The sequence below is a fragment of the Arvicola amphibius genome, chromosome 4, assembly GCF_903992535.2.
Source record: "Arvicola amphibius chromosome 4, mArvAmp1.2, whole genome shotgun sequence".
Classification (NCBI taxonomy): Eukaryota; Metazoa; Chordata; class Mammalia; order Rodentia; family Cricetidae; genus Arvicola; species Arvicola amphibius.
Window position 1 is genome coordinate 145355075 of NC_052050.1, and position 12549 is coordinate 145367623.

General features: G+C 47.1%; 1 protein-coding gene across 1 annotated transcript; it reads right to left on the minus strand.

Annotated features, from left to right (window-relative positions):
* Positions 1-2203: 2203 nt before the first annotated feature.
* Positions 2204-10849, minus strand: Star (steroidogenic acute regulatory protein). The gene is made up of 7 exons (XM_038325724.1): positions 7390-10849; positions 6479-6589; positions 6148-6275; positions 4504-4662; positions 4185-4369; positions 3715-3808; positions 2204-2788 (listed from the first exon to the last, which is right to left on the minus strand). Exons 1-7 carry the CDS (start codon positions 7451-7453, stop codon positions 2675-2677), a joined length of 855 nt encoding a protein of 284 aa, XP_038181652.1. The 5' UTR covers positions 7454-10849; the 3' UTR covers positions 2204-2674.
* Between the last annotated feature and the right edge of the window lie 1700 nt (positions 10850-12549).

Here is a 12549-nt window from a genome sequence, read left to right on the forward strand (position 1 = left end):
AATGAGTAAATCATATGCCCTACCTAAATTTAAAACTAGATGGCTTTTATATGTTGGAGGTTACCAAAGTGGTGCTTTACTTGACAATACTTAGTGTCTGGAAGAAAAAGGGCAGGTGGTAGGGGGTCATACCATTAATCACGACAATCAAAGGCTGAGGCAGGAGGGTTGAAATGAGTTCCAAGCCAGCCTGGACTACAGAGTGGATGAGACCCGTTTATAAAGAACAAGTCTGAAAGGCAAAACAACAAAAAGTGTGTGCACAGCTGTGAACTTGAAGTGTGTTAACAAGTTTCATTTGAAAGATTCAAAAACAACTACCCATCTAGAGGTGCCTATTGATTACCATTGACAATAGTTTTATTCAAATGCAAAATTAAACAAAGGGGTAAAGCATCTCAAATAGCACAAACGTACAGTTACAGGATGTGAAGGAGCAAATGAGAGTTGACTGTTAGTTAAAGACCCTTTTCTTCCTCATCAGCCTTTTTTTTCTTGAAGCCAGCGTCCTTGGTGCTGGGCTGAATCTTCCCTTAGCTGATGATGGTGACAGTTGTAGCAGAAAAGCCCTACAACTGCCCTTCCTCGCCCTGAAGCTCCTTGATGAGCAATAACCATCTGTATCAAAAGTAGACTGGAAAGCAACCAGAATTAATATAATAAATATCAGTTGTTAAATCTTAAGACTTAATAAATACCAGTGTTCCTACAGCTTCTGCTTTACTCATAAATAAGCTAGAATTCTTTGCAAAAGATGGAAATTACCAATGCTACTACGACTATAAAGGACAGAAAAATGGGCTGGCAAGATGACACTGCAGATAATAGTGCTTGCTGCCTACCCTGACAGTGAAAAGCTTTAGTCATAATAGGTGGGGGGTTGGGGTTTTTTTTGTTTGTTTTTGTTTTTTCATCCTTAACACATTCCACAAAGGAATTGCAGTATAATCGTAGTTATGTGTAAGGTTTTCAGTATGGATCTGAGTGCAGACAAGTGGAGACCAGGAAGTGTGAGGTCAGTTTTTCAGCTCCCTCCTTCCACTTTATGTGGTTCCAGGAGTCCAGCGTGAGTCGTCAGATTTAGTGGCAAACACTTCTACACACGGAGTCATTTTGCCAGCCCCCAACTTAAATCTCTAAAGCATAATTTCTCCAAATCCTGGAACATAAATTTGCCATCACGACATTGCCTTTTACCCATTTTCCCTTCGAAAATGGCAATATTTCAAGCTTTTCAAACAAGGAAGTTGCTAGCTCTGAGCTAAACTGACTAGCTTATTCATCACCAAGTAACCTCATAAACAACATAGTCTCTTTATCTTAGCATTATTGGTCAGTATTTCTTATTTGGTATTTTCCTTTTAACTAGGTAATTGAAAATCCTGTTATAATCTTCCTCATTTAGAGGTATTCACCTTAACTCTAAAGCATTTTGGTTTTGTTTGTTGTGATGATCTCGTGCTGGTTCAAGCTTGCCTGGAACTGAGGGCAATTCACCTGTATCATCATTTGGAGGGTTGCGATTTCAGCTGTTGAGCCATGACGACTGACTAGAGGGTGTGTGTGTGTGTATGTGTGTGTGTGTGTGTGTGTGTGTGTGTGTGTGTGTGGTGTGTTTGTTTTATTTTTAATGATTCTGGGTGTTCAGCCTATATATTTGTATGTCTGTGCACCGTGTGCATTCCTGGTGTCCACATAGGAAAGCATCAGATTTCCTGGAATAGCAATTAATAGCTGTAAGCTGCAATGTGGGGTGCTAGGAATTGAACCTGAATCCCCTAGCTCTCCTATCTGTTGTCATCTCTCCAATTCATTTTTGTATTTTTGAAACAGGGTCTCACTGTGTAGCTCTGGCTATCCTATGTAGACCAGGCTGGCCTTGGTATTACAGAGATCTACCTGTTTCTGCCACAATACTGGCTTTCTTCTTTTTTTTTTTTTTTGGTTTTTTGAGACAGAGTTTTTCTGTGTAACAGCCCTAGCTGTCCTAGAACTAGCTCTGTAGACCAGGCTGGCCTTGACCTTCACAATTGCTGGGGTTAAAGGCATGCATCACCACTGCCCGGTGGCTAGAGTTTGGAGTCTAAACAATCGAATGGTAAATCTCGAGTTTTGTTCCCTCTAATTACTAGGAAATCCAAACTCTGATGAAGCTGTGACCCCCAGCACAGATTCTGTGGAGCAGGACTTGACAAGGGCAGGCTGAAGTTCGCATGGATGGTGCTTTATTGTGACGGAGTAAGCAGGGAAGCCAGCAGAGTAACTAGTTTTGTTTCTTCTTAGACAAAACTTGGAATATGCTGGGGAAGGGTCCATTTGTGGGTAGTTTGTTGGTCTGGGCCTTTTATGGAGGAGCAGGTCACTGGAGTTCCCTACGTAAAACTGCACATTGCTTGAGGCCGTGGCTTTGAGCACCCCACCTTGTCATGTCGGCTACTGGAATGGTTTAACAGATGTTTATCCCTTAGCCTCTACTTCACAGCTAATCGGTGAGAGAGGCTAGAGGTCTTTTCTTCTCAGCCTCATTTCTATTTTCCTGATGGCCAATTTTTACCAGCCAGTCCTAGAGTCTAATGGCTACTCCTCCCGTTACACCAGCTGAAGATTTTAACCGGACTCGAAGGCTTCCTGCGGGAGTCTGCTGATGGTGTACAGGTTGATGTAGTGGGCACAGTTAACACCGGGCTTCAGAGGCAGGGCTGGACTCCAGGCGCTTGCGCAGATGGTTGGCAAAGTCCATCTGGGTTTGCGATAAGACCTGGTTGATGATGGTCTTCGGCAGCCACCCCTGGAGCAGAGACAGGAACATTGGTATCTCTGTTTGCTTGCTTGCTTGTTTGTTTGGGGGTGGGGAGGTTTCGAGACAGGATTTCTCTGTGTAACAGCACTGACTGTCCTGGAACTCACTTTGAAGACCAGGCTGGCCTCAAACTCAATGGAGATCTGCCTACCTCTGCCCCAAGTGCTGGGATTAAAGGTATGTACCACCATGCCCAGCAAGCATTGGTATCTTGTGGATGCTCTTCTACTGTACCCTGACACAGGCAGGAAGACCAAACAGAGCTTGGTCTTCCTGTTTAGAGCTGTAACCTTTGTTGCCCTTTGTTAGAGACAGGATTCCCAGCTGTGTGACCTCAAGAAATCTGTATTCCCCTTTCCCATTACCTCCCTCTGTACCCAAGATCATCTAAACAGACATATTTATACATAAAACTGATTTTCTTTTTAACCATTTCACTAGGTCCTGGAGTCTCTAACGTGATCTTCCTACTTCTGCCTCTCAGTACTGGAATTGTAGATACTGCACCCAGCTTTTTAGATGAGAGAGGAAGCCTTGGCAAGGCTTCTACAGTGGTAAAATGGCAGACCATATTGAAGTCCATCACCTACTCAACAGCCTGTGATTCTATCAAAATGCAAGAGGAAGGCTGGCAAGGTGGCTGGGTGGGTCAAAGTTCTTGTCTCCCGACATCAGAGTTAAATTGCTGGAACCCACATAAAGGAGGCAGGACCCCAAGTCAACAGTGTCCTCTGACCTCCAGGTTGCTGTGACATTTGAGTGCCTGCATTCACACATACACATCATGCACACACACACACAACAATAAGCAAGTCAAGAAAAAATGCAAGAGGATTCATTCTCCTCTCCGCTGGAGGACAAGACCGTATTCTGTCACTCCTCCCTACTCCCAGGCCATCTCCCAGGCCCCTTACCTTGAGGTCAATACTGAGGAGCCAAGTAAATTTAGTCTTTGAGGGACTTCCAGCCACTGGGTGAAGCACCATGCAGGTGGGACCGTGTTCAGCTCTGGGACATGAAGAGCAGCCAAGGTAAGAATACAAGTGAGAGCTCTGCTGAGTGACACCAGCACATTGCTGGAGTCCCTTGCAGTCTAAATCTCAACAACTGGCCCGGCTACCCGTTCATCAGAACCACTGGTTCTGGAGGCCTCCTGTTATGCTCCCTGGTGGTTAGAACACAGAGAAGCCTGTTCCTTGCTTTAGGAAATGATTAAGATTCTTAGAAGTTCCTGTGAGGGTCAGAACAAGCCAATTGGCTGTTGAAGTAGGGCCACACTGGGCCTTACTTCCTTGTTAAAGCAGCGAGTGGGGTTAAGGATTGGTTTCTTGGAGCTGGGGCCCAGATGATGACACTGCAGTCTTGAGGCTGCTGCCAGTTTTACCTGATGATACCACTTTGTTCGGGCATCTCCCCAAAACGTGTGGCCACGCCTGCCAACACACAGGTGGAGCCCCTGCGCTTGGCACAGCGCACGCTCACGAAGTCACGGGGCCCCACCAGGTTTCCTGCTGCTGCAGCAGCCAGCTCATGGGTGATGACTGTGTCTTTCCCGATCTTTTGCAGGATCTAATACAAGGGAATCAGTCAGGACTCAGCCAGTAGTAGGCTAAGGACCCATAGTCTGGGATGCCTTTGGCCTGTTAGACTTTTTTCTTGCATTCTTTTGGGTCCCTGCCACCCACAGCTGCACTTTTCCTCACCTTGATCTCCTTGACATTTGGGTTCCACTCTCCCATCGCCTCCATGCGGTCCACAAGTTCTTCATAGAGTCTGTCCATAGGCTGGTCTACCACCACCTCCAACCGAAACACCTTGCCCACATCCGGAACTACTTTACTGAGCACTTCATCACCGTTTTCCTGTTAGGGACAAGAGAGCCACAGGATTAAAGGTAGAGAAAGTCACTCCTAGCCTAGGCCTTAGACAGTACCAGGAAAGGGAGCAGCAAGTCTGAGGTGAGCATCAGGGACCTGGATCTCTACCTGACGAGCATCCTGTCATGAAGCACTGCTGCCCACTTGTATAGCCACTCAAGACTGCCTTGTCTTGGTGATGAGTATTGGCAGCATGGGCAGCCGACTGAAATGACCCAGATTCCAAAGCTCAGAGTCCAAAAGACAGACCTGGAGTGTAAAACGCTTGGTCTACATTTAGCCGATTATATAGAGGGAGCAATGAGGTTTTTGTTTGCTTGTTTTGTTCATTCAGTATATTGTCATTTCACTTCCTAAGAATGTGGAGCCAGGGGCTGGAGAGAGGGCTCAGAGGTTAGGAGCACTGGCTGTTCTTCCGGAGGTCCTGAGTTCAATTCCCAGCAACCACATGGTGACATACAACTATATAATGAGATCTGGTACCCTTTTCTGGTGTGCAGGTATACATGCAGGCAGAACACTGTATAGGTAATAAATTTAAAAAAAAAAGAGCCGGGCGGTGGTGGCGCACGCCTTTAATCCCAGCACTCGGGAGGCAGAGGCAGGCGGATCTCTGAGTTCGAGGCCAGCTAGTTCCAGGACAGGCTCTAGAAACTACAGGGAAACCCTGTCTCAAAAAACAAAAATTAGTTAATTAGTTAATTAATTAATTAATTAAAAAAATAAAAAAAGAATGTGGAGCCAGAAAGTTTTAATGATTTGCCCAGGGACCCTTAGCAAAGAGCAGTGCTGAACCTGGATCTCAGATTTTTTTTACTCCTAAACTATTAGTCTATTATTTCCATTACTGTAAGAACTTGAGCAACAAGATGTTTCACTCAAACTTTGGGTGATGGATAGTGTGTACGCTTTTGCTGGAGATAAGGTTGCCAAAGTAGATCTAATAGTAGAGCTACTGGTTTTAACCCAAGCCTTGTTACTGGCTAGGCAGGGCTTCAGTATACTCCAGCTCTACAGCAAGGTAAGCCCACATTCCTCATTGCAAGTCCATCCACAGGCCGGGCTGAACAGTAAGAACATACTCTAGCATGGAAGGGTTTTCATACTGGGTAATATGTCCCCCAGTGCACATGGAGTCTCCACAGTGGACGGTTTCTATTGGATGAGTGGACAGCATTTGGAAGGTAGTTAAACAATAGGTCTTATGGCAGGAGGGTTATCCGAGAACATACTGTGTGTTGGTTTGCTTTGAGACAGGGTCTCACCTTACCCCTGGCTGGCCTCAAACTCCCAGAGATCCCCATTCCTCTGCCTCCTGAGTGCTGAGATTAAAGGTGTGCGCCCTCACCCCAACCTGAGAATATGTTCTTAGGAGAGTCCTCAAAATAAAGCTACTTGGCTGCTTATCAACCGTGCCAGCTGAGCACGGGCAGTGGGACAGTCAGCTCCAGGTTTCTCTCAGCTACTTACCTGCTGGGTCTCTTTCTTCCAGCCTTCCTGGTTGCTGAGGATGCCCAAGGCCTTCTGCATAGCCACCTCTCCCTGCTGGATGTAGGACAGCTCCTGCTCACTATAGAGTGTCGCTTCCAGCTGAGAACCTGTATGCATAGCCATGGAAAAAAAGACCCTTAGCTCTCATTCCTTTGCCTTCTGAATGTGCTCAGTCCTCAGAAAAGATAAGATTAAAGGGATTGGGTCCTTTCTGAAGGAGTTAGGTAGCCATGGGCAGGGAGGGGAACAGGTCTCAAGAGCAACATTTGCACCCTAAGCCCCATCACTCCCTGAAGCCCCTACACTTTACCAAGCAGAGAGCTCCGACGCCGAACCTGACTGATCCACCCAGGACTGGCGTCTCCCAGTGTTCTCCGGTTCAGCTCCTGGCCAATGGCCAGCACAGCTTGGTGCCTCAGTCCTGCAAAGAGGAAAGTAAACTTTTACCAGGGACTAGAAAGTTCCTTAGTGAGGGGCCAGTCCACTCATCACGGGAGCAAACTGGCTCAGGAACAGGTGTCAGCAGGGACCTGAGACAGCCACGTCTTTAAGTCCAAGTTCAGTGTTAAACTTCCTCCAGCACTTTGGGCCCAGGAATCTCTTTTTCATCTTGGGAAATAAGGGTGAGCTGGTCAAACCAGGCCCTACCTGGGCACAGTTTACCTGAGCCTATTGTAAGCTAGAAAGGGGCTGTTCAGTGAGCTAGCTACTGGATATGGAATAGGATACATCTATCTCCTGAGGGTTACCCCACTACCATGATCTGCCTCAACTATACCGTGATAAGAGCCCCCACTCCTCCATCCCTTTGCCTTGTACTTCTGCTGCTGCTGCCCAACTCTCCTGTCTTTTTCTTACGCTCTTCCCAGGCACTGCTTAAAAGTCAAGGCTGGCTTCCACATTTCACTACCACAAAGATTTGCCTGGGACCCTTGGTATAGCCTGGTCCAATCATGAAAAAAGGCAACATCAATACTAGAAATACTAGAAAAACTAGGGTCCTAGAGCAGAGGCCAAAAATGATAGGGTTTGGGTGAGATGTGGCATCTTACTATCCAACCTCATTTTTTCAAGTGAAAAAACAGATCCAGAGGGGAAAAGATTTACCCAGGCTCACCCAGTTAGAGGCACAACTGAGACCAACCGAAGCCTAGGTGGCCTGTTCTCCATTCAGTATCTTTCCATATTCTTGGCAAGCGCTCACACCCCCTGGAGACTCACCTTTCATGTTCCGCATGTGTCTGTAGGAGATTCCAGCACACAGCTTAAATGTGGCTAGCAACATAGTTTGCTGGCAGATGTAGCAGTACCGTACTGCAATGTGGCCGCACTCAAGGGTTTGCTCTTCCCGAGCTGTTCAAGGTCTTGAGTCCTGCAGCTGTGGTTTGAACCAAGCGCTCTGCCTTAAAAGCTTCTAGCGGAAGGTTGTGCATCATCGCTCGGAGATAAAAAAGCCATCAGTCACTGTGCAGAGGGTCAAGGATGGAATGATTGCCTCACACTGCAGTGATGGCCAAGGTGGGAGGGGGCAGAGTGTGTAGAAGGGAGCAGAGAGGGCCGGGCTCAGTAGATGGAGGAAAGAAGCCACTGGGATGAGGCAGTTGGACAGAGGGCATACAGCTTCTCAAAAGTTCTAAATGCAGACTTTCAGCCCCACCCTCAAGCTCCGGATTCAGCGTCCACTGACCAAGGTGGATCACCTCTAATAAGAACGCTGGCAGAGCCGGGTGGCAGTGGCGCACGCCTTTAATCCTAGCACTCGGGAGGCAGAGGCAGGCGGATCTCTGTGAGTTCGAGACCAGCCTGATCTACAAGAGCTAGTTCCAGGACAGGCTCTAAAGCTACAGAGAAACCCTGTCTCGAAAAACCAAACCAAACCAAACAAAACAAAACATGCTGGCAGAGAGAGTGAGCCAGGGTAAAAGAACCAAAGAGGAGTAAAGTAACAGTACAAGACCAGAGCCAGGTATGGTAGCGCATACCTTTAAACCCAGCATTCTGAGGCAGAGGCAAGTAAATCTCTTGTCAGTTCAAGGCCAGCCTAGTCTACATTGTAAGTTTCAGGAAAGCCAAGGCCTAGCTTAAAAAAAAAAAAAAAAAAAGCAAGACCATCAATCAGGCCTAGAAGGTGACAGTGACCAGTTCAAAAACAGGATGTTAGTGGCATGGGTAGAGCAATAGCCTAGGTCCTTGGGTTGGCCTTGGTTTCTTCTACCAGTGTCCTCCTGAACACCCTGTGTGTTCAACGGATCATTTATTTGCTCACTCATTGATACAAATTGCCTTTCCTGAAGCCCCATTCTAAGTCTTCATTTCAGGAAACTATGGATAAGTTAGCCCATTCTGTAAGCTCCCTAGCCGAGAGTAATGTGGGCCTAGGCTACATCCTGCTGCTTCCTCACCCTTGCCTCATGCAGCTGAGGCTGAGCCAGTCCTGCTCCAGGACCTGGCCTGTGCGGAAAGGTGGGAATGACAACTTATTTGGATTATCTACTATCAGTTTTTGCAGTCAGGGGATCCTGTGGTAGCCTTTGAAGTGCCTCGGTTTTTCCCAGGCATGCCCCACAGGGACAAAGCTCTAGGTCCCAGCACTGCTCTGCCAAGAGCTCTTCCTTTTGAAGGTGACTTGAGGCTGCTTCTAAGTCAAACTCCTATGGCAAGAATGTTGCCAACAGTCTCATTAGATTTGCCCGTCCCCCAATCCTGCAGCTGGCATTTGACTTCTGTATCCATTCACTACTGTGCCGAGTCAGGACAAGATCCACCCCCATCCCTGTCAAGGCGATTAGATAAAAGGACATACATGGAACCATACAGGATAGCTGAGTCCCATAGCCCGCCTCCATTTCCATCCTGGTAAAGTAGTGGGAGACGTTCTGTTCTGAGAGCTACTGCCTCGAGGCACTCAAGGTCCCATGATCTGGTCCCCGAGACCCACCCACTGTAACTCCTCTTTTGCCAGTGTTCATTTTCATTCATCCGCCGGCTTTCTAGTAGCTCGTCCCTGATCACACCCTCCCAGTCAGTGCCATGGAAAGGTGTAACTATGTGTTTGATCTGTGTGTGCCTGTCTCTTCTGTGGGTTGCTTTAAGACAGTGTCTAACCTGGGCTGTCCTCAAACCTGCTATGTATTTTCAAGGGGAGCCTTGAAATCCCGATTCTCCTGCCTATCTCCCAAGTGCTGGAATTACAGGCACGTGCTGCCATCATTGTCTTCTATGGGATTACGTCCCAGACAGGTATTGCTTCCCTCTCCAACCCTGATGCTGGCTCCAGCACTCAGTTCTTATGGGGACAGAGTGGACTCTTACTCCTCTGTGGAGGAATGGCTTAGGGATGCAGCAAAGGGAACAGGCACATTTTTGGCTCAGGAAGCCTGCCTGTAAGTGCTGCTTCCGGCCCTCAGTGAGTCCTAGGGAAGACAGAGGCCTGCTGTTCCTCTGCAGCCTGTGCCTAGGCAGTGTGTGCTCACTGCCCTAGCTTCTCCGCACCCATTGCTTGGTACACGTGCAGCCTCAGACACATGTGGATCTGCCTTCAACTAAGGTGCTAGGGAGTTGGGAGGGGGTTGCGTGGGACAAGCAGCGCAGATAATGTTCAAGGTCCTGCTATTGCTATTCTGTGGAGAATTATGGCATTCAGAGGAAGGAGGGGGAGTGTGGGCAGACTGGAACACCGAGGCATACAGCTGTTGCTGATGTCAGAGGCAGCCACTGACTCAGGGAGGGGGTGTCGAATGACCTCCCCCAGGGCCAAGGCTTGCCTCTGTATCCTTTCCTGGCTGCATGACTATTTAACTCTTGCTGGTCCTTTGAGTGAAAAGGTCAAGAAAGGTCTGGGAATGTCCTCAGATCCTGGGCATCTAAATCTGGTTTTCCCTTTTGATTAGAGCACAGCCTACATGGAAGGAGACCAGATGGACAGAGCAGGTAGGGAGAGGGGACAAGGCTTTGGAGCAGAAATGGGAACCCCATTAAATAACCAGCCGATTCTGAATGTCCCCTATGACTCTACAATTACGATCCTATGAGTATGATCGTATGATTCACAGGGACTCAAAGGGGAGGTATTTTATCAGTATGGGAGGAAGAAAGGAACGCCACACAGAAATCCTCCTGCCTCTGCCTCCCTAAGCGCTGAGATTAATGGGTTCGTCACCCCAGCCCAGTACTTCCATGTCTCCCTCCCTCCCTGCCCCTTGAGTTCTGGGATTAAAGGCCAGTGCTACCATGCCTGACTTTCTTAGGGGGCGGAGAGCATGCTATTTCTTTAAATTTTTACTTTGTATTTGCCTTCAATGTATTTCTGTGTACCATCTGTGTGCCAGGTGCTCATGGAATCCCAAGGAGGGCAACAGGTCCCCTGGAATTGGAGTTAACAGTTGTGAACTGTTAACCATGTGGGTGCTAGGAACCAAACTGGAGAAAAGCAGCCACAGGTCTTAACCACTGAACCGAACCTGTGCCATCTCTATAGCCCTTCTTTAAGACACCTGGGGAGTTGACTATGTTGTGGAGGCTGGCACTGACTCCACTTCTCTGGTAGTTAGACGCTCCAGGTGTACACCCCCACTTAGCTCAAAATATGCGTTGGGTTCTAGGCCACTTGGTAAATGTTAAGACCTCCTGGACAGGAGTCTCTGGAGTGACGCCATGCAAGGTGAAGAAGGGTGGACACCGCAGCTGCGAGCCCAGGGCCCGACCTCCCTGGCTGACCCTTGCTCCTCCAGATGTGTCCTCAGATACTTTGACACAAATTCTTTACACCTGAGGTCTGTGGCCTACAGCTAAGGCAGTCCTATGGAACATCTTGTGCGTAATTCACCTGAGGTCTGTGGCCTACAGCTAAGGCAGTCCTATGGAACATCTTGTGCGTAATTCACCTGAGGTCTGTGGCCTACAGCTAAGGGAGTCCTAGGAAACATCATCTGTGTAATTCTCTAACGTCCTGACTGACCTCACCTTTTGGTTCACTACCGGTCTCTGAAATGCCTGAGTCAACTTGAAATGACATCTGTATTTTCACCCATTTATCTGTCTTTCGTTTTTCAAGACAGGATTTCGGTTTAATAGCCCTGGCTGTCCTGGAACTCGCTCTGTTGACCAGACTGGCCTCGAACTCAGAGATCCTCCTGCGCCCTGGTACACTGCCATCAGTCTGGCTTCAACAGCTTCCCAGTGGGACCTAGTGTTCCAGGTGTCATGCAGATGCTGGGGCTACAAGACAGAGCAGACAGAAAACTCTACTCTGCTACATGATTTGGCTGAGACGGGGTCTGTGTAGTCCTGGGACTCACTACGTAACCAGGCTGGCCTCACACTCACAGAGGTGCTGTCTCCCAAGTGCTGAGATTAAAGGCATGTGCCATCACCACCTGGCACCCACCCTGCACATTCTAAGCACTCTTACTGAGCTATATCCTCAATCCAAGGACAACAATTTCTTCAAATAGTATCTACTATAAAACCAACCAAAAATGATTAACATCCAAATGGCTTACAGGCATCTGGGGCAGAATTTTTAAATACCTAAAACCATAAACTAAGTATATTTCATATTAAAGTATAAAACAGTCCACAGAGATCGTATGAAAGACTACCATTGTCAAATGATTATAGAAAGGAAGTATCTGAGATAATTAAATTACTGAGAAGCATTTCAATGTGCTAACAAACCAGTTTTTATGCTGTGGCTTCACTCCTCATCCTGCCTGCTGTCTACTCAACCACAATGCTCTTCAAATGCCATCAGTTATACTTACTACACAATCATTACTTTCCAGCAGAAAGTCCACACGGTGGGGCCAGCAGTTACTGAACAGCATTTGTGGTGTCATGATCAAAACTTAAGTGTTAAGGATTTGGAAACCTAGCTAAATTAACAAGACTGAGAACAAAGCACATTATGAAAATTCTTATGAGAAATAGTTTAGAATAGTTGTGGGTAAAGTATGATTTAAGTTTTTTTAAACAAGAGGTTTCTGTTGTAACTAGTTCCTTGAAAAATACCTTCTTAATCTTGAAACTTGATCAGATATAAACATGAAAATGTGAACGGGGAACTAACAAGACAGTATGAAAATATGTCTTCCAGCTGGGTGGTGGTAGCATACACTTTTAATCCCAGCAATTGGGAGGTAGAGGCAAGCAGATCTCTGTGAGTTCCAGGCCAGCCTAGTCTACAAGACCTAGTTCCAGGACAGCTAAGACTGTTACAGAGAGAAACCCTGTCTTCAAAAACCAAAAAGAAAAAAAGAAAAAAAAAAAAAGAAGAAAATATGTCTCCCTGAGCAGACGGCTTGGAACTGTGATGGCAGGGGACCTTGTGCAGCAGGGAACTTCGTCTTTTCACCAGAGGTGACTCCATTTTGTGAAATAATA

Bases quoted from the DNA above. Each gene is read 5' to 3' on its own strand.
- Star (XM_038325724.1), bottom strand. From the start codon at position 7,453: ATGTTGCTAGCCACATTTAAGCTGTGTGCTGGAATCTCCTACAGACAC. The intron at 3,809-4,184 runs GTAAAACTGGCA...TTCATGTCCCAG, and splicing joins GAACAAAGTGGTATCATCAG to AGCTGAACACGGTCCCACCT. The intron at 2,789-3,714 runs GTAAGGGGCCTG...TCTCTGCTCCAG, and splicing joins TCCTCAGTATTGACCTCAAG to GGGTGGCTGCCGAAGACCAT.